Below are 26,239 nucleotides of genomic sequence, written 5' to 3'. Positions count from 1 at the left end.
GTTGAGTAGGGAGCCCGACCTGCCATCTGGTCCGGAAGCTTGGCTGCTCGGGGAGTTTCAAATAGAAGAAGTACTCCTTCCAGTGCTTGTTGGAGGTAGACATTTTGTCAAAGAAGACTAGACCGATCCGGTATTGGAAAAGGTACGTGTCCGTCTCAGACTGTTTGGGGTAGTAAAAATAATGGAAGACCCGAGGGGTCAGTGGGATGTTGTGCACTCGGAACAACACCACCACGCCGCACAGCAGGCGGAAGGAATTGGGGACGAGCTGGGCGAGTGGGACACGAAAGTAGTTGCAAACCTCAATTATGAAGGTGTGGATGGGGAACCGAAGGCCGATCACAAATTGGTCTCGAAAGAAACAAACTGTGCCGACCAACGGGTCGTTGGGCCGGTCGGACGGGGAGGCTAAAACTATTTCATGGTCGGACGGGAGGTCATAGGCGTTTATCAAACTCGCAGCATCGTCCTCGTCGAACCGAGTCTCCATGGTGGCGTACCAAAGATCGGAAATGGGGTCGGACGATTGCGAGGAGCTCGCCATGGCCGGGAAACGAAAAGGCAGAGGGTTCGACGGGAAAAATGACCGAAAAACACAGGAAACCAGAAGCAGAAGAGGCGGAGAACGCAGTGGAAAAGCAGCAAGGAAGAGGGAGGCGAAATGCTTACAAGGAGGAGAGGATCACCGCAGGAAGTCGAGGATCGCCGGAGCCCCGTACACGAGCAGAATGCTAGAACACTGGACGCAAACAAAATCACCAGAGCAAAATCGTCGGAAAGCACGAAGAAAGCGTAGAGGGAAAGGCAACGCTGAAGCTTTATAAAAATGGGCACGGCGGACCGGAGCCGTCCGATGTAGGGCACGAAATTCGGAGCGTAAATCTGACCGTTGAATTCGAATCGCCAAACGTCACATCAATAGCTGTCACCTCGAACGTGCGGCAGCTACGCCGGTGACACGTGGCGCCCTCCCACAGGGTGGCATTTAAGGGGCGTGGGCGCGTGCTCGGCCTTAATGGGGGTGATTTACACGTACTTCGAGGAGATTTGGGCGGTGTTAGTATTGACCGCCTGGCTCGCACCCCCTCGGGGGCGATGAGGAAAATATCCAAGTACAAAAGCTCGAGGTGCCGACCGGAAGAGGAAGATCAGTCCTACAGAAGCCGATCGGCCAATCGGTCACCAGACTACTGGTCCAGTCAGTCGGACTTGCAACCTCCTTCGACTAGATTTGAGGGGGAGACATGTGATCCAGTGGTGAGGTGGGGCCCGTCCGACCGAAGGTCAAAGTGGTCAACACAAGCAGGCGTCCAATTGGGCAAACTACCTTCCCGATCAGCAGAAAGAGTAGCCGGCCCGACACTCCGACAGCTCGGTCAGGCACCGAGCTTTCGACTCTCATGAAGCTCAAAGCAGGAAAGGACGAAGACCAAGCGGCCGTCCCACTCGGCTAAGCAATGGACGCAGCCTCAACCCGGCAGGCAGGGCTCCCTCGCTCGACAGGGCGGAGCCGGACAGCAGCTCATTGGCCGAGCGGACGCTCAGCCCTGCCGTTGCATTAACCAGACAACAGACTGGTCGTGCGGCTCTCTCGCTCGAACCAATAACAGACAAAAGAAGCAGTTGGCAATATCCTCCTAGGGACCAGTGTCGTCGACAGGCGGCGTGATCGGCGGCATGGCCAGGCAGAGGATCGTATGGTGGAAGTTTCCACTGTCACATCAGGGATATGTCCGGGCTGTTAAGGTATGACATCAGATACGCTTTTCTGACACATCTTTTCCAAGTATGCCTTGGGAAGCATGCGCACGCCCCTTGGTAGCTCTATATAAGGAGTCCTAGAGTTTCATCGAAGGTATGTTTTTTTACTACTATTGCTACAATTACGCTACTCCTTTCTTCTCTACTTCATTCACTCTTCGTCGGTAGCTGACTTGAGCATCTCCTTTCTTCTCTACAGTTACGCTACTCCTTTCTCTCACATTCAACTGTCTCTCACATCTATTTTTTTTTCTTATTTTTCTTTAAAGGTAAAAAAGAAAATTTTGATTCATTCTAATAGAAAAATATTCAATTAACCAAATATTATTTTTAAGAGTGATATTTATACTGATATCATTTTCATTCTAAATATTATTATTTTTATTCTCATTCTGATTTCTAGAAAAAAAAAATCATCTTATTCTATGCAAGATATGGTTCGTAGCTATAGGATTTGAAATGACTAGGATGAGCAGAGTCAATTGGAACGATATCAACAATAAAAGGATCACAAAATTATCCAAGTGACTCAATTGGCTAAAAATTGAGTCGATTAACGAAATAATCATGTGATTATCTAACTAAGCTGGCTGTTAATAATCGATTTTGATTGAACAAAGATGGTGCTTAAACATGAGCATGGTTTATAGTCAGAGTGCATGAATGTGATGAAGGGTTGGACTAGTTTTTATCGTGTTCACACACGGATGTGCTTTTCAACACTTGTGCCAAAGGCATCACTTGCTCGCGTCAACCACTTGTTATGCTCTCATTTCTACCCGAAGAAACGATGGAAAACAATTTCTACATCTTAGGTTCACGTGCTGAGACCTAAACAATAGGAAAGGTTAATCATCAACATTTTTATCCCCCTGTTGTAATTGAGAACTTATATTAGGTCTAGGGTTAATTTTCAGCCAAGATATCCTATTAATTGATTTAATTCCTTTTTACATGTGTTGTTGTTGTTGTTAGGTGAAATCTTCTATAATTTATCTCCCTTTCAGATAGTGAGGAATCATCTTGGATAGGCCGCCGAGGTGACTGATTCATCTTTTACTGTCAATTATAAATTTCTGTTAGCCCCCGAGGTAATGACGTCTTCTCAATTTCCTAGGTATCTAAGAATAGAGTCTTAATTTTGACGAATTAACAAATAAATTTTTCTTAAAGAGTGATTGACTTAAGAACTCTGGGTTGATGATTATCTATACGAAAACTTTCTGATTTATTCTAATGACCGATGAAAAACTTTTATAGCACTGAATCGATTATCCTCAAAATTAATTAATGTAAGCTGAATATTTGATGTCAATTTTGTTTTAAAAAAATTATGAACTTATGTTGAATAATACTCTAGTAGTATTTTTTTTTCTCAATTACAATGTATTTATCTTTTAAAAAGAATAAATTTATTAAGGGCTTTTAAAACCTCATCAAAAGAACGCTTCCCTTACCCTGTATAAGTAACTCATTCTGTTTTTACATTATGAATTCTCTTTTGAGCTCTTGATTTTTCTTTCTGCTCTTTAAAAGTTTCAAAGTTCAAAAGTTAGAACTTGAAACTTAGACTACTCTATTTTTATAATATGATTATGCTCCTCGTAGTTTCATACGGTCCATTTCTAAATTATGTAAAAAGAAATAAATCATGAGATCAACTTATAATTAACCGTCAAATAACTAAAGGGTAGAAGGAATTTTTCTAAGATGACATACATCCACTGAGAATTAATCATGCTCTATTATAATAAATCTGTTACTCTCTAATCAACTAAGCACAACTATAGAGACTAGAATACTCCTATTTGAGATTAACAGTGGTGTGGTTGTATTTTTAGAGATGATGGTTGATAAACTGTAAATACATAGGTAGAACAATATTATATTCAAAGAGAAAAAGTCACTCATTTTCTTTCCATCTTAGATCTCTTATTCGAATGGTAAACTTAAATACATAGGTAGAACAATATCATATTCAAAGAGAAAAAGTCACTCATTTTCTTTCCATCTTAGATCTCTTATTCGAATGGTAAACTTACCTAATAATGTATATCGACTTCTGAACGGGTGACTAAGCAATTAACATGTGATGGTATTTTTCAAAATACATCATCTACCTACCATACCCAAAGGGTGTTCCAATGATTGTTTGCAAAGTCATTAGCATCAACCATCCGAAAGGGATGAATCACTTCACATGAAAAGGTACTTTAAAAGAACATAATCCATCTCATTATGCCGACGCTCTATCAGTTTGAGTCATCAACTTACCGATAAGTTGATTGTCCAACCACAAATTAGTTGAATTAATTTCATCAAATTTCACCCAACAAATAATGCTTGTGATGTTTTATTTTCGTCAAATCATCAACAAAGAATGTTTTTGTCCAATCTATTCATACAACAACAAACTCTAAACCATTTCTTTTAGCATCCGAACTGACATCATTAATGTTCTAATTTATAATGCAATCACTTAAATAGTTGGCAAGCTCATGCTTCCTACGAAAATTGAATAGTTTTCACCATTAATATTGATATGATACAGAAAAAAAATATGATTGGAAATTTAAGATCCTAGATTTTGACCTTACCTGATCATACAAATCTGATCTTGCTGACTTATCATCGTGCCTCAATTTGCGCAAGTAAACAAAGTACTGAAAGCCGCCTTTGCTACAGTTGAACATCAAATCCAAAAAGTGCATATATATACATATTTTTGTAATCTATCTGCGATTCGAATAGATTTATTTATTTACATACCAACGCATAGACAGCTCATAATGATACCGTAAGATACATAACACACACAATAGTAACGTGAATTAGCATTTAAACCCTTTGCAAGCCATGAACCAGAGGGCAAGTATCACTGCAAGGGCAATAACAGCTACCATCAGTTTGAATCGAAGACTCTGCAACCACATCCTCCTCCGGAGTTGCCTGCCGTGCCTCTGGAAATCGTCAGCCTTAAACAAACACCAAACAATGAGAGAAAGTTCAGCATTATAATTTCCCTTGTATCTCAAAGACTATAAGACTGGTAAAACACCAAGCAAATGTCAATTGGCTCTCTTAAGACACCAAGCCAAAGCCCAATTTGTGGCTGTTAACGTTCTAAAAAAACAACAAAGTACCTGAAACTGCAAACTTTGAGTCTTGTCCACCAAAAGTTCAATTTTCTCACCTCGATCAAGAACCTAGGAAGATACAAGATGAATTTTAATACCAGCAAGCAACAACCATTCGTCGAGTTTCAAACTGCTAAAGAAATATTAAACAGTCACAGGACATCAGATTGGCTCCACTGCTCAAGGTCATAGCACAACCTACTTGCATACCTTAGGATTAAAGAAAGTGGAAATTTATCTTGTAGTAAAATAACTATGAAAAAAATCACAAAATATGAAAGGCTGCATTAAATGACATTTTAGCTCAAGGTTGTAACATAGCCTACTAGCGAACCTCAGAATGAAAGAAAGTGGAAATTTATCTTGTAGTAAAAAAAACTATGAAAAAAAATTCACAAAATCAGAGTGACTGAATTATATGGCATTCCTATTTAAATGATCGACAAATAATTGTTCAAGAATGCTCCTAGTAACATGGTAGGATACATATGAGTGCAATATTTTATTTCTGCTACCAAACTTTAATTTTTTCTGAAGGATCTCATAATCTTTCATGTCAAAAAGATCTATAGTAATTTATCATCAAGTTTTAGATAGTAATACAGCAATAGAGATATTAGTAAATGTAATTTTTTGTATGGCGTATCCATAGTCCGAAAGAGCCAATTCAGACAAGCTTAATCAAGCATTTTCTGCATTCAAAATCTAAATCACATACCTTCTCAATATTGTCCATCATTATATCTTTAACCTCTGTAACTTGTGTTTTTAACTTGGAGATCTTGCTCATTTCTTCTGGATGATTTATGCAATACTGCATATGCCCTTTCAGCCTAGGACTGCTCAGATGAATAAGATATCAAACTACCATCCATTTGAATGAATTAGAAATCTATGGTGGAAGGAGGGTGGGCACACATACCCAAATTCTCGGTCAAGGCTATAAGCAATGCAGAACCTATCCTCAAATAGATCATCATCCTCTTCACCCGCAAGTGGGTGAGGGCCTCCTCCCCCAATACTTGCTCCATACAATTGAATGAAATCATTTTTTACTCTCTCTAGAAATACAAAGGGTAAAGACCTTCCAACCACTTCATCAGCTACGACAAGAAATACTACACAGAAGAAAGGCTCAAAATTTAAAGTTCAAAAAATAGAATTCATGGATAATGCAAGGAAACAAATTTAAATAAAATCACAGAATCATACCGAACTCTTTATCTAATAGGAAATTGAAGGTATGACCATCACATGAATAGGTAAACTTGTTGCTATTCTGAGGAAGTTTCTGCAAGCACTGTACAGCAATAGTACTGAAGTTCCCAGAAAAGGCAGTGTACTCTGCGAGCACAACTGTGCCTTTGGCCACAAAACTATAAACTAAAGGTTGTTTGCTCATGGTACTAAAGTAAAGTTCTCGGAATAATCTGTATCAGTGAATCCTATCGTCTGCACAGAACGAGAGTAAGGATTTCAAGAGATCCTATCTTTTGCACTCAAGCTAAACCACAAAACAAGAAATTGCAGTTACAATTTCCATCAAGATTTCTTTAGAGACAAAAAAAGGGAAATCAGAAAATTTTGTAATACATACATCAACAATACTTGGATTGAAAAAGCAAGAGATAAGACATAGGCCAGCATCGAAGCTTGATCGTGGAAAGGAAAAAAATAATAATAATCCGAAACAAATCGAGCATACAAGAAGAAATGTAAACTGAGAGCAACTCGATAATAAGAATTGACAGAAAAAAATCACAATCTGACCGACAGAGTCCCCCAAATGTAGAAGGATCGCACGCGGAAAACCCTAGTCTCTGTTGCTTCGTCTGCAAGTCGGTTGCGATTGCTAAATTACGCTGAGGCCGAGAAAGGTAGCAAGCAAAGTCCAAGTTTAAACGCCCCGCGGTGTCATACACATTTACAACATTGACATTATAGGAGCACAATGTCGAAAATACCCATACTCATTCGGAGTGATTCGAAGGAACTATGGGTACATCAGTAATTTCGGAAGAAGTGCACTCGCGAATGGTTGTTAAGAAAGATGGAATGGTGGTTTGACATGGCGCGTTCCTGCGCGCTGCAATTCCCATAATGACCCTCTCTTTGTCCGTTTTTACCAGTGATGCCCAATCATGACTTCAAAAGGAATATCAAACAAAATAAATAAAGAAAGAAAAAAATTTAGTTTTAAATTATAATTTAAGGGTTTGATTTTATAACCATTCTTTGAATTTTTTTAATATATCATATATCCAAATTTTGTATTTGTTATTTTGAAATATTGGTGTGTTGAGTGGCAAAGGCTCAATAATTTTATGAATTTATTCATCAAAGAATTTTATCTTTCAATAATATTGGCAGAGACGTTGGGTGAGTAAATCATCTTTTATCATATAAATGACATGAGTCATGTCCTAGGGTTACAGTGCCTCAGTAAAATATCCAGATTATTATCCAGATATCTATAGTTTGATCCCCAAGTATGTTGTATTTGTAAGAATTTTTCTTCTAAATGGGTCGTGTAACTAACAAATGCTGAGCTTCTGAGCTACTCATTGTGTGTGCTTCCAGATTTATTCTGATGGTCGATAAAATTTTTTTTATAGAACTAGACTAATCACCTCAGGACTAGTCAAATAAGGTTTACGAGGCATGAGTGCATAGTTATGTTAAAGTAAAAATTTTGCTTGTGCTCATTTTATACGATTGATAACCAACTAAGTAAAGGTGACAATTGAATTGGATCACCTGCACCCGACTTGAGTTGGCCTAATTTTGATCATGACTAGCATAACCTATTTGGAATTTGATGTAGGTTGGTGCTATATTTTTTTTTTTGACCTCATTTTTTTTAGCACTTTCATGTTGAATGTATAAAAGTTACTAAGAGATTGATCAGTTTTGATATGCTGGTAATGTTAGTTCTTATAAAAATCTAAGCCGTGTGAATTCTAAAATACAAAGAACTCATATATAGAAAATACAAGACCAAGAAGATTTAATTTTATCAATTAAACAAGATATAAGAAAATAACACAAAAATATAATGACAAAGGACTTGATTAAAGAATCATTGTCCTTGTCCTAGCATCGTCGGCTTGATCCTTGTAGAAGAAGATGCAACGACAAGAAGAAGGTCTTCCATGAGGTTTAGAGGGTGAAGGCGCTGAAAGGCTTCTTGTCGATGGGGAACAAGAAATTAGGTCAAGTTTTCTTAAACCCTTGGGGCCTCTCCTTTATATAGGAATTCAATCCCTTATCAGCCCATAGATGATAATGGATTAGGTTAAAAGATTCTACACATTGAACTTGTATCCAATAATCTAAACCACAATAAACATAAGTTAGATCACTTTAAAGGGTTCAGATGATATTCACATGTTCAACTTACAAATAAATCCACCTAATAGGGATAATAAAATCTAACAATCTCCCACTTGAGTTGTATGTGAAATACAAGTAAAATTTTAGTTGATATCAAACTTATAAGTACAAGATACCTCTGTAAATAATCTAGTCCATTAACTTCATTAGTAAAGGACTATAGAGGTCATAACTACTGTATATGATCGTAGCAAGTCCCAACAGTAATCACAATATCAATGTCATTAACGACATAAATCAAGATACGGATGTAGAGTATGAAAATTACATGAAATATGATCAATACTTGTCAGTTTCTAACTAGTCCTAAGGTGACCTCAAAAGAAGTCAAATCATATCTGCAAATACTTTATGCTAAACTATAAGTGCAAATCATGATCTAAACTTTATTATTCTAAAATCACTACAAGAAATTTTAGATTTAACCACACCTAATAGACAACAATTTTTCGAGAAACTGTTGTTTTTTTGCCATTTAACAACGGTTTTATTGAAAACCGTTGTTGTTCACCATAATTTTTTTAAAATGACAACGGTTTTTAAAAAACTGTTGTCTAATGTATGTAAAAGACAACGATTTTTAAAAAACTGTTGTATAATGTATGTCAAAGACAACGGTTTTAAAAAACTGTTGTCTTTTAGCGTTGCTTACATGATAATATACAACAGTTTTATTAAACTGTTGTCTATTGAATGTTGTTGAATCCCCAAAAAATAATAATTTTTTTTAACTTCACGAAAAAAAACTCACTAACAAAGAGTTTTTTTGTTCCCGTGAGGCTAGGTCACCACTGCCGATTCCCCTTTCCCCTCCTTCCCAACCCGACGCCTATCGACGCCGCGATACTTCTTCTCCCCACATACATAACCACCAGCCAAGAGTTACTCAACGCCGGCTGAAGCCTCATTGAGTCGTGCCTTGCTCTGATCAACGCCATAGCTGCCGTCGCCGAGCCCTAACTCTTCCCCGACGCCGGAGCCACGAGGAAATCGATCGCGCTAGCACCAAGCGTCCACCGCCGGCTAAGGCTCTTCTCCACTGATCACTGGAGTCCATTCGGAGATTTCTCTTCTCCTAGAGTCGCCGACCCTGCATTGGTGGATCTCCGGTTAAGAGGGGTTTGAACCCTAGATCTAACCTCCTGCGGCGCCTCTCTACACATTGCAGCTTCGACGATCGAACCAGGTTTGCTCTAACCGATCTTTACTCTAGTGTTGGCATTGCCCTATTCCTCTGTCCCAGTTCACCGCCACAATAACCTCCCGAGCCCTCCGAGAGAGATATCAGATATAGCTCAAGGGTAAGTTGTTTTTAGTGCTAGATTTGTGTGGACTTGATTGTATACATTGTTTGAGATGTTGAGTTTGGTTGTGTGATCATTTATTACAGATCCGTCCGGCCAAAAAACATATGCCGCCTTCTCAACCGCCAGCCGCAACTCCCCCACCGCACCCTCACCGAGAAGCACCCTCAGTGGTAGACGATCCCTCCGACTCTCAGTCTTTATGCTGCCTATGCTAGAACTGATAACTTCCATTAAAATCAAATGATTTCTCCCTTTTGCAGTAACATCCATTTAGTTCTTCGCTTCTGACTGATTAATATCTTTCTAGTTCCTTTGCTTTTTGAATTTTGGTGTATATGCAAGATCCAATGATTTTAAATCACATTTTCAGATTTGACTTAATGTGTAGTGCCCATCTCCATTCAGTCCCTTAGTAGATCAAGAATGTAACGACCCAATTTTCCCCATTTCAAGTTCTAAAAGTCCATAAAAATATTTGGAAATATTTTTAAAATATTCTAGAGATTTTTATGAATTTTTAGAGTATTTTTACGTAATTTTTGGAGGTCGTTTAGTATGTTACAAAAAGAAAGAAGTTTTGACCAAAAATATTGAAGGTGAGACTCGAACCCAAGATCCCCGGCCGAACTCGACTTAACCGAACGCAGCCAACCAAATGGGCTGCGCATGATTTGTTAACCAAGTATGTAGCGAGATGTATTTAAGTTATAGTAAAGGGCAGAAATAAAACCTAGGTTATAAAGGGTTAATTTCTTTCCTGAACCCTAATGCTACTCTTCTTCCTCTTCGTGCGTGTGCGACTCTGCCCGAACGAAAAGCCGAAACCCTAGTTTCCTCCCTCCGACGGCCGGTCAAGGTTTCTCTCCGGCGAACCTCACAGATTCGAGCTTTCCCCGTCGAAGAGGGTATGTGGGCGCAAGGGAGGTTGAAGATCCGAACTAACCGAAGCCCTAGAGTTTTTTTTTCCCTTCGGTTGTAAGTCCAAGAAAGCATTGTAAGTACTACTCACCTGTGGTAGGAGTTGCTAGCTTCGATTTGCTTTCCTTGCTTTCGGATTTTCCTGTGCCGGGTAGGATTGTATGCTAGAGTTTTCCTTTCCTTGCTTGGTTTTGTCAAGCCGAATAGCTATACCTATTGGCGTGGAAAGTCTGAGTTTTCTGTGATTAATATACCTCGATTGTATCAGTCCGAACAGCCTCCAATTCTGGCACCTAGCTCACGTTTTAAGCCTGCATCAATGGGAAGAACCGGACAGCCTTAATTCCAGCATGTTGTTCATGTTTCCAGCATGCCTGTAGCATTTCAGTGTAGTGTCCGTGTACATCTACTTACTGCTCATATTTTCCAGCAAGTTGTTTTCCTTTTTGGGCCACACAGATGAGCATAAACAGCCCTTGACCTTTAGCATTTTTGAGTTAGGTAATCCTAGATAATAAGTAGGCATGATCAGCAGATGACCCTTGGCAGTAAGCATGCTTCTACATTCCTAATGTTCTTCTCTTATGTATATATATCTTCCATTTTCTATGTATAAAGTGGATATGTTGACAACTGGTGTTGTATAATTTTCTGTAGGGAATTTTGTGCTATGGTCCGTCAGATTTTTATATACACAAAAGAGGAGGTCCAGAAGATGGATTCAAGTACCTTGAACCCAAAAAATGAAGATTGTCCTGATATGAAAGAGAATGTCAAGGAAACAAAAGGTAGTCAATCTGCATCATCATCTAATTCAAAAAACTCATAGGCTTATCCTGCAATGTAAGCAGGAATATCTTTTTGTTTAATATAAATTGCCGTGATAATAATTTTATCCCATCATTTCCCAGGTTATTGAGATGTTTTATTTGAAAACTATGATAGGTTAGGTCCTTCTCCATTAATTCAACATTTGAAAGATAACTCCAACAGTTAATCCCCGAGTACTTCATACTCATATTACAGCTAGTCAAGTATTTATGCAACATGTTATCTGTTAATGAAAATTAAACTGCATCCTTTGCAAGAAAGACTGACAACTAGAAAAATAGTTCAATATCGCTACTAGTATTTCATGTTTGGAAATTGATTTAAGCGAGAAGTTTGCAGGCTGACGACATCTTTGCCATGCGCAATTCAATCTTTGTAGGATCTTGAAGCACAAACAAAGTGATTGTTTGTGCTTTATCTAAGTGATTGTTTGAACATTTTTATAGCATGCATCTTGACAATTAATATAATTTTGAAGATCACTATCAAGGAAGAATGTTCAAAGGAAAGTAAAGGCTAAGGAGAAGATCACGTAATTAACTACACGGGTAGGTTTCCGTAAGAATTCAACTTTTTCTTGATCTATTCTTATGTAGTCCATGGTACACATTAAAGATTTCACTGTAGCTTATTTTCAGTATTCTAACATGTAAATTAATACACTTCTGTGGATCCTCCAAACAATCTAAGTTGTGATGGATTGATATCCCTTTATGTTCCAAACCTTTGTTTTTTTTTTTGGAGCTTGTAATTTTCATTGCAAACAATCCATATGGTGTATGAATTACATTCAGTCCAGTATAAACTTAGCACTTTCGCTTCAGAGGCAATTTATGGGTTTTATTCTACAATCATGTTTACTAATTGATCAGATTGATTAAGAAGGGCATTGGAGTAGCTTGGTAAATTTGTTTTGCTAGGTTATGATAAATTAGCATTCAGCAGAATAGATGTTTGGATTTCTTCTTCAAATCACACAGTAATATTTCTCTTGTCATTGGTGAAACAATCAATCCACTCTCATTATAACTTCCACAACAGAAAATTTTATGTTATTTGCCTACTACCAATGCAGTTTAACTGATTTTACATTGACTGAACAAGGTTGATTTTATTTAGGTATCAAACTCTCCCATTTGTTTTAGATATTACATGTCTTGTTTGTTAATTTCTCCAAACCATTATTTCTCAATTTGTTAACAAGGAAACTCATGTTAGCATAGTCATGATCAGAGCCTAATTATAGTTTACAATTATCTGAGTGTTATTGATTAACTGTTCTGTCCTTTCTTCTGGTTCTTTTTTTTTTTAAATTTGTGCACTCATTTAGATGGTTTATTATTCTTGTTGTGATGAATTCAGGTCTAGTGAAAATACTGAAGAAGTATGACAAGAGAACAGGAGCACTTATCAGGCAGCCCTTCATCGAAAAGGTGCTGCAGCAGCCATTCTTTACAACTGATCTCCTATACAAACTCGTGAAGGAGTGTGCGGCTATGCTCGACCACCACTTCCCCAGCAACAACCTATCAATTTCAGCAGAATGCGACTGACAAAATGGAGTGCCAAAGCTGGCACAATCAGGTGGGAGGGTTCTGGAGTTGGAGGAGATTAAATATATGCAGAGCTTATACATGAAGAGCACCGTAGCAGCGCTGCGGTCCTTGAAACATATTAGGAGCAAAAGTTCAACAGTCAAAACAGATTAGAAAATCTCGTGTTATATTGTTCTACTTTTGTTTTAATAGTGTTATCATTGTTAGCTAGAGCCCTAGAGCCAATCATTTGATGATTGTATTTTTGGACTTATTGTATCATATTCTATATAAATAAAGGCATTTGGATTTTGGTTATTATACTTACTTGTATTGGTGCCAAATAAACTAAGTATAGTAATGTCCTTGAGTAGATGGTTCTCACCTATATCAATCGGTTAGTTGAACCGATAGTGAGATGATATAGGGAACACTACTCTTAATCATTCCTAGTCGAGTATTAACATTCAGGGACAATGTTAATGCAATAAGACTAGCATGTAGGTCAATTCGATGACTTGATCTCACAAGTCATGGATATAGAGATATCAAGTTGACACATGGGTATACATTAGAGAATGTGTACTGAATGACCCGCCATGAGAAAGTATCATGGATCGTTATATGAGTGTCATATACTTTCTCATGTGGCTATTAGTATGACTACTAGTCCTTAGACCTGAAGTCACCATAGATCCCTACATAAGGAGTTATGTACTTTGGTTTCGTCAAACGTCACCCGTAACTGGGTGGACTATAAAGGCGATTACTGGGTATATATCAAATTATGCAGAGGGATGTGAGTGATGTAGATGAGATATATCCCTCCTATATGACGGGAGAGACATCGGTATTCTTGATAGAGTGAGACCACGAAGTGCATGGCCATGCCCAAATGAGTCAATATAGGATATTGAGCTCATTTGATTTAGTGAGTCTACTTGGAGTTCAAGATTTAGATTGGTCAGAGGATGACACGGTCTATGCCTCACATTGATCAATCTAGATGTCTAGGATAGAAGGACACTTGTCATATTTTGTGAGGAGTCACAATTAGTAGTCACAAGTGTTGATGCAGTGAGCACCAGATGATCGAACCTGAGTTTTGATTATGGCAAAGGGCTCAAAGTTAAGTGGTGTTATCTAAAAAAGTTCATGGAGCTTGCAGGAAAGTCCTAAGTGATACTTAGGCAAAAGTCCTAGCTGCGGTTAGGCAGGTGAAAACCCTAGGGGGTGGTAACCCTAGGTCATAGGGGTGGTAACCCTATGCGGAAAGTCTTGGCAGGTCGATGGCTTCAGGCAAAAGTCCTAGGGGGTGGTAACCCTAGGTGAAAAGTCCTGGTGTCGCGAACCAGGTGAAAGTCTGGACTAGCCGGGAAGCGGATGTCCAGCAGAAAGTCCGGAAGCGTCGAGTGCCGAGCAAAAGTCCAGTCGATCTGGAGGATCATACTGGCAACAGGTAAATCTCCTGAGTGGAGTAGGTGAGGACGCGTTCCCCGTAGAGGGAACAGTAGGCGTCGGGTCGACCTAGGGTTTCCGGTTGGAAACCTGAAGTCAGACTCGGACAGTCCGGAGACTGTTAAATACTTCATTTATAATATTTGTTGTATTATGTGCTAAACTTTGTGCTGCAGGGTAGTGTTTGGGACTAACGTATCTTGCAGGTGCAAAGGAGCAACTTAAAGCCTCGGATGAACAGTGTCAGGCGCCTCCATGGAGCTTAGGCACCTCGGATGCAGGTGGGCGAGCTACGAGAAGTGTTCAAGGCGCCTTGATGAGCGATGGAGCGCCTTGAGCGGATGAAGCGCCCGGTGAGCGATGGAAGGCGCCTTGAGTCGAGATAAGATTCGACCGATTCGCTCCTCATCTCCATGGTGACTCGGCTGTTCAAGGCGCCTTGGTGAACAGTGAAAGGCGCCTTGAACACCCTTTATAAGGGTTTGACCAGCAGCTCTGTACAACAACTTCCAATCTTTACGCTACAAGCTCACGAGAGCGATCCCGGTGCTGTCTGAGACACCAACGACCGGAGCTCAAATCTTGATTACGATATTGTCGTCGGTATAACTGTACTTTTTCATTATACTTAACTGTAATACTTGTACTCTTGTCGAGCTTATAGTTGTTGCCACGGAAGCGATCAAGGATCAGAGCCTTGAGTAGGAGTTGTCACGGGCTCGAGCAAGTAAATTCTCTTGTCTTCTTGGTTAAGGCGCGACCGGATCAGCGCTTATCACCGCGGCGGACTCGGGGCTTGGAGGCGCCTCGGACAGGCTTGGAGGCCCCTCCAGCACTGTATAAAAGGGGTCTTTGAGCAGCAACTTAAGACAACGAATTCCAAAGCTATTCTTTATCAACGTGCTGCTCAAGAAATGACCCGACGAAGCTACGACGAGTTTCCGACAACTCGAAGCTACGAGTTCACCGTTTATTAGTATTGATAAAATATTGAATTTGGCAAAATTTGAAATAATATTTTTAAAATATTTTTTAATAATATTTTATTACTTCTATTTTTATCCTTCCATACCGCATTGCTAATCCAGGATCAAGTCCTGGTACATTTTTTGCTATTTTTTTTGTGGGCAAGGTTCTTTTAAATGGCCCTCCAAGAAGGCTTTAGCACTTCTCGCCCCCCGCTCTTCTCCGGCGAAGACTTTACCTATTGGAAGAACCGGATGATCTACCATCTCAAGACGCAAGTCGAGATGTGGATCATCATCCAGACCGGTCTCGAGCTACCACTTGACGGCGCTGGAGAACTCGTTTCATGCACTAACTGGGATACCAGCATAAGAAAGAAGGTCGAAGCCGATGCCAAAGCAACTTGTATGCTGCAATGCGGGTTGACAAAAGAAGAACTGAATAGAGTCGGACCATTTTCAAGTGCGAAGGAGCTGTGGAACAAACTAATCGAGCTGCACGAGGGCACGTCAGACGCTAAAGTAAGTAAGCGTGATTTAATTTTAAATAAATTATATAATATTAAAATGCAGGAAGGTGAGACGGCGAACCAGCTTCACGCACGCATCCGGGACCTACTCAACGGGCTTCATGCGATCGACCAAAAGGTGGAAAACCGCGACGTAATAAGGTACGCGCTAAGTGCTTTTCCGAGGAACACTTTGTGGGCATCCATGGTTGATGCTTACAAAGTTTCCAAGGATTTATCCTCAATAAAATTAGATGAATTGTTTTCTGAATTAGAATTTCATGAGCAGACTAATGCACGCCCGGTCGAGAAAGGTGTTGCTTTGGTTGCAGGTACTAGCAGAACACGTGAACCGACGTCAAGGCGCAAATCTAAAATATCAGAGGACGAAGACGATGAATCAGACGCAGAAGACAAAGACGAAGTTATTTCCAAGTTGATAAAACTCGTACGGAAGATGTGCAAGTCGAAGAAGGCAACTCAAATGAACACAAAGGACAGATCAGATGTCACCTGCTACGGCTGTAACCAAAAAGGTCACTACAAGCCAGATTGCCCAAACAAGAAGAAAAGAAGAAAGGCAATGAAAGCAACCTGGTCTGAGTCGTCAGACGAATCCGAGACTGACAAGGAAGAAGAACCAACAAGCTTTCTCGCATTACCGGCGCAGGCTAACATAATTGACGAAATCGAGTCCGAACTCGAGTCCGAAGCCGAGAACGAGTCAAAAACAGAGTCCGAGCGAAGCCACGGATCCGCATCCGTTTCCGAAGGCCCGATCCCCATTGTAAGTTCTTTTCTCGCTGAAACTCAAATAGATGACTTAAAGAATTTAATTCCTTATTTGCTTAAAAAGTTGGCTAAATCCAACGTCCGGGTTAAGTCGCTCCAAAAGGAAGTAACAACCCTTAAGGAAGCGACTGACTCGAGTTCTTTAACTGAGTCAGTTCAAGTTGGAAGTTCAACTCAAGTCCAACAACTTGAGGAAGAAAATTCCAATTTGAAAACTCAAATTAAAGAACTCAAGGATACGTTAGAACGCTTTACGTTGGGTTCCAAGAATTTGGATCTGATTCTTGGAAAACAGCGTGCCGTTTACAACAAATCCGGACTTGGATTCAAGCCCAAAACTAAATATAGATCATATCTGTCGTTGGTAAATAGAAATAAAAGGAACATAATTCAAGCATGGGTCCCCAAGTCCAACCTCGTTAATCAAATTGGACTTGGACAATATTGGGTCCCCAAGGATCAGGTCCACTACCTCGATAGACCATATCGAGGCTATGATCCAGGGGGAGCAAGAAGGAAAATAATTTTAATAAATTAAATTCAAAATTCATAAATCTAAAATTCACAATTAAATTAAAATTCAAAAATTAAAATTTGAAATTTAAAATTCAATAGAAGGAGGATCCAGAATAGCTGGCACTCCCAACTAAATTACCCGACTGGGTAACCGAACTTAATCTACCCGAAATGGGTAAACAAGAGTAGACTACCCGACAGGGTAATTAAGGTTAGATAAAATAGGCTAGGTTTAACTTTACTAACAGTACTGGTGAAGTTTTTGGATGATAGTACGTTAGGGAAGCTTGGGCATCGCATGTCTAGGAAGATATGGCTTCGACCTGGTGCATTTGGCCAAGTGGAACTGACCGAAGCTACCCTTAAATGGATCCTAACTAGTTAGACCAAGTTTTAGTATTAAGTTCAATGGGTAAGACTATTTGGAAAACCTCGAAGGCATGGTTACTTTAATGAGTTCCTTGTGACTTACCATAGCCCAGAAGTTTATCCAAAGAATGCTTACTTGTTGAACCCAAAGCTAAACCTGAATCTAACACAAAGTTAAACCAACTCCTTAAACTGAACCACAATTCATCTCACCACAATTATAGGATTACCTGATTGAAAATTTAGATCGGGTGAGATGACTAAGAAATTAAAACTAAAATTAACTTAAATCAAGTTAATTCAAAATTAATTTCAAAACTATTTAAAAAAATTAATTTCAAAACTATTTTAAAACTTAATTTCAAAATTATTTTAGAAACTCAATTTCAAAATTATTTTAAAAATCAATTTAAAAATTATTTTAAAAAAAAAACATTTCAAAAATCTTTTGAAAATTAATTTCAAAATGATTTTAGAAAATCAATTTCAAAATTATTTAAAAATCATTTCAAAAATCTTTTAAAACTTAATTTCAAAATCATTTCAAAAATCTTTTGAAAATTAATTTCAAAATTATTTTAGAAAATTAATTTCAAAATTATTTAAAAATCATTTCAAAAATCTTTTAAAACTTAATTTCAAAATCATTTCAAAAATCTTTTGAAAATTAATTTCAAAATTATTTTAGAAAATTAATTTCAAAATTATTTAAAAATCATTTCAAAAATCTTTTAAAACTTAATTTCAAAATCATTTCAAAAATCTTTTGAAAATTAATTTCAAAATTATTTTAGAAAATCAATTTCAAAATTATTTAAAAATCATTTCAAAAATCTTTGAAAAACTTATTTAAAAATGATTTGAAAAATCTTTGAAAAACTTATTTAAAAATCCTTTGAAAATTCATTTCAAAATTGTTTGTAAAATTCTTTTATTCATTTCAAAATCATTTCAAAATTATTTGAAAAATCTTTGAAAAACTTATTTAAAAATTATTTGAAAAATTTATTTAAATAAAAAATCATTTTAAACTTAATTTCAAAATCCTTTGAAAAATCTTTGAAAAACTTATTTAAAAATGATTTGAAAAATCTTTGAAAAACTTATTTAAAAATCCTTTGAAAATTCATTTCAAAAATCTTTTGAAAATTCTTTTCAAAATCTTTTAAAATTAATTCAATTACTGTCAAAATATTAATTTAAAAGGATTTAAAAATATTTAATTATCAAATTCTGATTGCTAAAGTTAACTCTAATTAATTTTCAATAAATTCTCAAAAGTTTAGCATTTTCTCATTTGGAACTTAAATTTTCAATATTTTCAAATAATCTCATCTCAAACTCATTCATAAGCTGCACATGTTTGATAATCTAGAATGGATGAGCTGGAATTAGGATAATATAAAGTTCTTCTTATGCTTGTACTCTAAGACCCTAAGAATTTAATTTGGCATTAATTAAGGGGGAATGAACAGAGTCATGCTAGTACTTTAAGGCTAAACAAATTCCTTTAGGGCTCTGATACCCAATCAAGTTAAATAATTTAATTTGACTCATGCTTGGACACCTAAACTCAAAGAAGTTATTAAGGCATTAACTTAAAATTTAAATTATCTATGCAACAATTCTTTTCAAACACCTTATGAATTGAGCTAAGTACTTCACCAATTTTTTTTTTTATTATTATTTTTTTTTTAAGTCTGAGTACTTAACTATGCTACCCTTTAGGGGGAGCTTAAATTAACTAGACTATTTCTCTCTTCTTAATTCTTTTTGATTTATGTCAAAGGGAGAGAGAAAAGTCAAAGTTAAGAAATCAAGAATGAAAGGGGGAGCATAAACTTTAAATTTTATTTATGCATTGATGCTTCTGGTTAACTTTCATTATTTATTCCTTTATTTAAAAGTTATGTTTTACTTAACTTTGAACCAAGATTGCCATAATAAAAAAGGGGGAGATTGTTGATGCAGTGAGCACCAGATGATCGAACCTGAGTTTTGATTATGGAAAAGGGCTCAAAGTTAAGTAGTGGTGTTATCTAACAAAGTTCATGGAGCTTGCAGGAAAGTCCTAAGTGATACTTAGGCAAAAGTCCTAATGTCGGTTAGGCGGTGAAAACCCTAGGGGTGGTAACCCTAGGTCATGGGGGTGGTAACCCTATGCGGAAAGTCTTGGCGGTCGATGGCTTCAGGCAAAAGTCCTGGGGGTGGTAACCCTGGGTGAAAAGTCCTGGTGTCGCGAACCGGTGAAAGTCTGGACTAGCGGGAAGCGGATGTCCAGCAAAAAGTCCGGAAGCAGTCTCTGAGCAAAAGTCCATCGATCCGGAGGATCGTACTGGCAACTAAATCTCCTGAGTGGAGTAGGTGAGGGCGCGTTCCCTAGAGAACAGTAGGCGTCGGTCGACCTAGGGTTTCCGGTTGGAAACCTGAAGTCAGACTCGGACAGTCCGGAGACTGTTAAATACTTCATTTATAATATTTATTGTATTATGTGCTAAACTTTATGCTGCAGGGTAGTGTTTGGGACTAACGTATCTTGCAAGTGCAAAGGAGCAACTTAAAGCCTCGGATGAACAGTGTCCAAGGCGCCTCCATGGAGCTTGGAGGCGCCTCGGATGCAAGGCTGGAGCTGGCTGCGAGAAGTTGTTCAAGGCGCCTTGATGAACAGTGGAAGGCGCCTTGAACAGATGAAGGCGCCTGGTGAACAGTGGAAGGCGCCTTGAGTCTGAGATAAGATTCGACCAGTTCGCTCCTCATCTCCGCGGCTGACTCGGCTGTTCAAGGCGCCTTTGTGAACAGTAGAAGGCGCCTTGAACACCCTTTATAAGGGGTTTCGACCAGCAGCTCTGTACAACAACTTCCAAGCAATCTTTCTGCTACAAGCTGCTCACGAGACGATCCCGAAGTGCTGCTACGAGACACCGACGACCCGGAGCTCCGAAATCTTCAGATTATGATATTGTCGTCGGTATAACTGTACTTTTTCATTATACTTAACTGTAATACTTGTACTCTTGTCGAGCTTATAGTTGTTGCCCACGGAAAGCGATCAAGGATCGCGGGCCTTCGAGTAGGAGTCGTCACAGGCTCCGAACGAAGTAAATTCTCTTATCTTTCTGTGTGTTTGTTTACTTTCCGCTGCGTTACTTCTCCGATAGTTTTTACGATTCCGATAATAGAACGATTTTAGCCACGAGCGCTATTCACCCCCCCCCCCTCTAGCGCGTCTCGATCCAACAACAAGGTGATGTCGGATCTCGACATTCTTGTAACTTGGGTAGTAATGATGTGTTGCTAGATACCGCTCATTACTTATGCTCCTAAATGGGTTTAGGGCATTGCCAACGTTACAAGAACCTATAGGGTCATACACTAAGGACAATTAGATGGAGATTAGGTTCATATGATGAACCAAGAGGATTAGATTCATTTGATGAATCAAATTGGATTAAGAGTAATCCTAATTGGGCTAACTTGAGTTGGACTCAAGTTGATTCATGTGTTCAATGAGTCTAATTTAGATTATGACTCATTGAATCAATTTAATTTAATGAATTAGATTCATTATATATTAAATTGGCTTGAATCAAATGGTTAGATTAGATCAACCATGGAAGAGATTTGGTCAAGTTTGACTTGACTTGAGAGGAAGATTAAAAGTCTAGTTTGACTTGACTTTATGCCACCTCATTGGTGAGTTGGCATTGATGTGGACTAATGATGTTACTCCACATCATCATGGTTGCCACCTCATGGGAGTTACTAGTGAGTGCCACCTCATGGAGGTTACATTCTCTCCTTGATGACAACTTAATGCATTAATGAGGGGAGTTACACATGAGAAAGGTGGCCGGCCACATTTTGAATGGGGTGTGAATTGATTTTCATAATTCATTCAAGTGTGGAATTTTGCATCTTCTTCCTCTTAAGCTCTCCCTCTCCTCCTTCCTTGGCCGAACCACATAGGTGCTAGCACACCTTGGTTTTTGGTCACCTCCACCTAGTGTGTTCGTGTGGATACGTGTAGAGAGTTGTCTACATTGACAACTTCGAGATCCGGCGTACCGAGGATGAGCGGGATACGCAAAAGGGCACGTAACAAGGGTAAAGATCTTCATCATGTAGATCTAGAAGTTTTGTAACTCGTACTCGTATGTTTTCAAATTTTTCTTCGCACGAGATCCGTTGGCTAGGGTGATTCGGGGTTTCCGCAACGAGAAAAAGCGGTTTTCGCGGCCCGAAAAATCCAACAGTGGTATCAGAGCCACGTGCGAAGCTTGTACGAGTTTAATTTGATTTTTATGAAAAATTAAAGCTTCTGTACATTTCTATAAATTTATGGGTTTTATAGTTTTAAGAGTAATTTTTCTCGTAGAAGCGAAGCACAAGTGTTTATACACTTGTAGGCTTCGACTACCGAGAAGTTTTTCTCGAAACGGCATCGTTTCGACCCAAATCTTTTTGGGACAGCGGGATAAGGCGCTCTTGGATCGCTTAGGAGCAACTCACGATGGTTAGATCGCGGGTAGGGGTACTGCCCCTAACCCCACAAGGGGATTTGCTCCGCGATTGCGCCCGAAATCGCTAATCGGGACCGCCGGGAAAAATTTACTCATAAAATCTGTAAAATTATGAAAAATTATAGAAAAATTATAGAAATATATAATTTTGTATTATATATTAATTTTGTGATTGTCATGGCCCAAACGACCCAAATTAGATTTGGAAATGTGTTGTAATTCATAATACGGCCTGCGCGCCGTCATTTGTGTTTGCGTGTGCTGTATATCATTCGCGACCTGCGCGTCATGCCTCTCTTTTATATATTCTTGTTGTAAATTAGATTTAGACTCGAATGTAACTCGAGTTTCAAAAATTGTAATGTACAAAATTAGAGCGGTGGAAGGTCCACTCGAGACGGAGTTACGAGGAGGGCGTGAGCAACACAAGGTGGTCAAAAGGAAAGCGCTTAAGAAGCTGTTAACCCTAGGTTGACCATCTGATCTTCTCATTGGCTTGAGAAGATCGTAGTAGGGCCATGACTAAATCACAAAAATTGTTTAATTAATTGATTTAGTGTATGTGATGCATAATTTAGTAATTAATTAGTGCCTTACAATTAGATTAGATCTACATCGTGTACAAGATGCACTCTATCGAATAGATTAGATCTATCGTGTATTTGATACACATCGACGTTTAGATTAGATCTAAATTACGTCAACTCTAATGCCTACCATGCTGTGATACCTACCACTACCTCGATCGCATGCTGTTGTTGAATCTGCCAAAGCAGAGCAACACATACTATCTTGGTAGGGTACGGAGGGACAATCTTGGTCCCGTCTATCAACGCATGGGTGAATACAAACTCAATTAGATTGAGTATTCCTAGTTTACTCGGTTGGATCGAGTACAACTATAGGCATTCTTCCAACGGTTGGAAAGTTAGGTCAAAATCACATATATATTAACTCTCGGGCGTATTAGCCAAAGCTAACTCGAGTTTTAATATAAATGCGAATTTTATCCTATAAACAAGAGTTGCATAGAGATGTAATTGGTAATTGTTACCTACCGATCATACTAAGTCTTGGGCGTATTAGCCAAAGCTAACTCAAGGGTCAATATGATGTGGATCTTGTCCCACATGAATTATAGAATTCAGTGAGAGCATCATTTAGTTAAAGGCCTAATTAAATGATTTAGAATATGATATTTATTTCTGCTTTTATTTCTATTGTAGATTACCATGACGTCGAATGCGAACACCTTCTCCCTGCGATCTATCCTTGAGAAGGACAAGCTCAACGGAGCAAACTTCTTGGACTGGTACAGGAACCTGAGAATAGTTCTCACTCAGGAACGTAAACTGTACGTTCTGGAGCAGCCCATTCCGGAGGCTCCTCCTGCCAATGCCCCGCGAGCTGACAAAGATGCTTACAAGAAGCATCAAGATGACGCATTAGATGTGTCATGTCTAATGCTCGCGACCATGAACTCTGAGCTTCAGAAGCAACATGAGTTAATGGGCGCTTACGATATGGTTGAACATCTTCGTCAACTGTATCAAGGTCAAGCGAGGCATGAGAGATTTGAGATCTCAAGGGCACTGTTTCAGTGCAAGATGTCAGACGGGGCCCCAGTAGGCCCATATGTACTCAAAATGATTGGGTACATTGAGAACCTACAAGGTTGGGGTTCCCTCTTGGCCAAGAGCTCTGACCGATCTTGCAATCCTTGCCGGATAGCTACAGTTAATTCGTTCTAAACTACAATATGAGCGAGATTGACAAGCCACTGCCCGCATGTTAAGAACTGCTGAGCTAAACCTTAAGAAGGCTAAGCCCAACATTATTCTGGTTCAGAAATATAAGGGCAAGGCAAGCCCAAAGGCAAGGGAAAGTCCCAAGCCAAGGGCAAAGGCAAGGCCCTCGAAGCCTAAAGGAGGGTCGCCAAGGATGCTACCCGCTTCCACTGCGGTCGGACCGGACACTGGAAGAGGAACGCAAGGTATACTTGGAGGATCTTAAGAAGAAGTGAAGTGAGACTTCCACTTCAGGTATATATGTTATAGAAGTCAATCTATCTATTTCTACATCATGGGTATTAGATACTGGATGTGCTTCTCACATTTGTACTGATGTGCAGGCGCTGAGAAATAGCAGGGCATTGACAAAGGGCGAGGTGGACCTACGAGTAGGCAATGGAGCACGGGTTGCTGCTGTTGCTGTAGGGACTTACTTTTTATCTCTGCCCTCTGGGCTTGTACTAGAGTTAGTCGATTGTTGTTATGTGCCTGCATTAACTAAGAACATTATATCAGTTTCTTGTTTGGACAAGAAAGGTTTCTCGTTTACTATAAAGAACAAATGTTGTTCCGTCTATTTAAACGATATGTTCTATTGTAGTGCACCTCTGATAAACAGACTCTATATTCTAGACCTTGAGAGCCCTATCTATAACATAAATAAAAAGAGGTTCAAGTCAAATGACATGAACCAAACTTACCTCTGGCACTGTCGCTTAGGTCATATAAATGACAAGCGCTTATTCCAGCTCCATAAGGATGGTATGCTGGAATCATTTGATTTTGAATCATATGAGGTATGCGAGTCATGCCTACGAGACAAGATGACCAAGACTCCCTTTAGTGGGCACAGCGAGAGAGCAACTGATTTGTTAGGACTCATACATAGTGATGTATGTGGCCCTTTCAATGTTGCTGCTAGAGGCGGTTATAGGTACTTCATCACATTTACTGATGACTTCAGTAGATATGGTTATGTGTACTTGATGACACATAAGTCTGAATCATTTGAAAAGTTCAAAGAATTCAAGAATGAAGTACAAAACCAACTTGGCAAGAGTATTAAGATACTTCGATCAGATCGAGGTGGAGAATACCTTAGCCATGAGTTTCGTGACTATCTAGCTGAGTGTGAGATTCTATCCCAACTCACTCCTCCTGGAACACCACAGTGGAATGGTGTATCCGAAAGGAGGAATCGTACCCTATTAGATATGGTGCGATCTATGATGAGTCACACAGATCTTCCGACATACCTTTGGGGTTATGCTCTAGACACGGCAGCTTTTATACTCAACCGATTTCTATCCAAGGCCGTGATAAAGACACCATATAGGATATGGACTGGGAGAGATGCCCAGGTGTCTTTCATGAGGATTTGGGGTTGTGAGGCTTACGTACGACGTCAAGTCTTAGACAAATTAGGACCCAAATCCGACAAGTGCTATTTCATTGGATATCCCAAGGAAACTAAGGGATATTACTTCTACATTCCCAGTCAGCACAAGGTAGTTGTGGCAAAGACTGGGGTCTTTCTAGAAAGGGACTTTGTTTCTAGAAAGACTAGTGGGAGCGCGTTCGATCTTGAAGAAGTTCAAGATGCGAACAATAGCACTGATGCCTCGATGGAAGTTGAACTGGAACCACAAAGTGTTGTGGATGATGTTGTTCCACAAGGAGTTGAGGAACAACAACCAGTTCATGTAGACATACCTCTTCGCAGGTCTGATAGGGTACATCGTCAGATACTCATTTCTCTTGTCGACCATGATGACATTGTGCTCATAGAGGATGAGCCTACCACCTATCGAGAAGCTGTGATGATTCTTAGAAATGGCTAGAGGCCATGAGATCGAGATAGAATCCATGTACACCAACCAAGTTTGGACTTTGGTTGATCCACCAAGGGTAAAACCCATATGGTGCAAGTGGGTCTTTAAGAGAAAGTGACATGGATGGACTTATTTATAAGGGTCGCTTGGTAGCTAAAGGTTTAAGCGATTCATGGTATTGACTATGATGAGACCTTTTCTCCGATGCGATGTTTAAGTCTATTCGGATCATGCTTGCTATTGCGACCTACCATGACTATGAGATATGGCGGATGGATGTCAAAACCACGTTTCGAATGGAAACCTGCTCGAGGATGTGTACATGACACAACACGAGGGTTTTGTAGATCCAGAGCATAGTATGCAAGCTGCATAGGTCCATTTATGGACTAAAGCAAGCTTCTCGGAGCTGGAATCTTCGATTCGATGATGCAATCAAACAGTTTGGTTTCATCAAGAACGAAGATGAGTCTTGTGTCTACAAGAAGGTTGTAGGGGATATAGTTGTCTTCCTCATATTGTATGTGGATGACATACTACTCATTGGGAAGGACATCCCTATGCTTCAGTCTGTCAAGACCTGGCTAGGGAGTTGCTTCTCAATGA

The 26,239-nt window shown here is 39.2% G+C and overlaps 1 protein-coding gene and 1 long non-coding RNA gene across 6 annotated transcripts; one reads left to right on the top strand and one right to left on the bottom strand.

The window, feature by feature from the left end:
* Positions 1–4,413: 4,413 nt before the first annotated feature.
* LOC121974905 (vesicle-associated membrane protein 727-like) lies at positions 4,414–6,804 on the bottom strand. 3 transcript variants are annotated; one of them, XM_042526185.1, is made up of 6 exons: positions 6,669–6,804; positions 6,111–6,350; positions 5,821–6,016; positions 5,617–5,737; positions 4,905–4,967; positions 4,414–4,736 (listed from the first exon to the last, which is right to left on the bottom strand). In XM_042526185.1, the coding sequence occupies exons 2-6, from the start codon at positions 6,298–6,300 to the stop codon at positions 4,593–4,595; spliced, it is 714 nt and encodes a 237-aa protein (XP_042382119.1). In that variant the 5' UTR covers positions 6,301–6,350; positions 6,669–6,804; the 3' UTR covers positions 4,414–4,592. The 3 variants fall into 3 exon arrangements, with proteins under 3 accessions (XP_042382119.1, XP_042382118.1, XP_042382120.1); XM_042526184.1 differs by having other exon boundaries at positions 6,673–6,788; XM_042526186.1 differs by lacking the exon at positions 6,669–6,804 and adding an exon at positions 6,496–6,659.
* A 4,239-nt stretch (positions 6,805–11,043) lies between these two features.
* Positions 11,044–12,862, top strand: LOC121977472. Of its 3 annotated transcripts, none has more exons than XR_006110858.1 (4): positions 11,044–11,064; positions 11,174–11,359; positions 11,727–12,466; positions 12,710–12,862. It is a non-coding gene; the product is annotated as an uncharacterized LOC121977472 (long non-coding RNA). The 3 variants fall into 3 exon arrangements; XR_006110856.1 differs by having other exon boundaries at positions 11,826–11,895; positions 12,710–12,858; XR_006110857.1 differs by lacking the exon at positions 12,710–12,862 and having other exon boundaries at positions 11,727–12,703.
* Positions 12,863–26,239: the final 13,377 nt, after the last annotated feature.

Source organism: Zingiber officinale, chromosome 4B (genome assembly GCF_018446385.1).
Source record: "Zingiber officinale cultivar Zhangliang chromosome 4B, Zo_v1.1, whole genome shotgun sequence".
NCBI classification, from domain to species: Eukaryota; Viridiplantae; Streptophyta; class Magnoliopsida; order Zingiberales; family Zingiberaceae; genus Zingiber; species Zingiber officinale.
The sequence above is the reverse complement of the archived record's forward strand: the minus strand, read 5'-3'. Positions and strand labels throughout refer to the sequence as shown.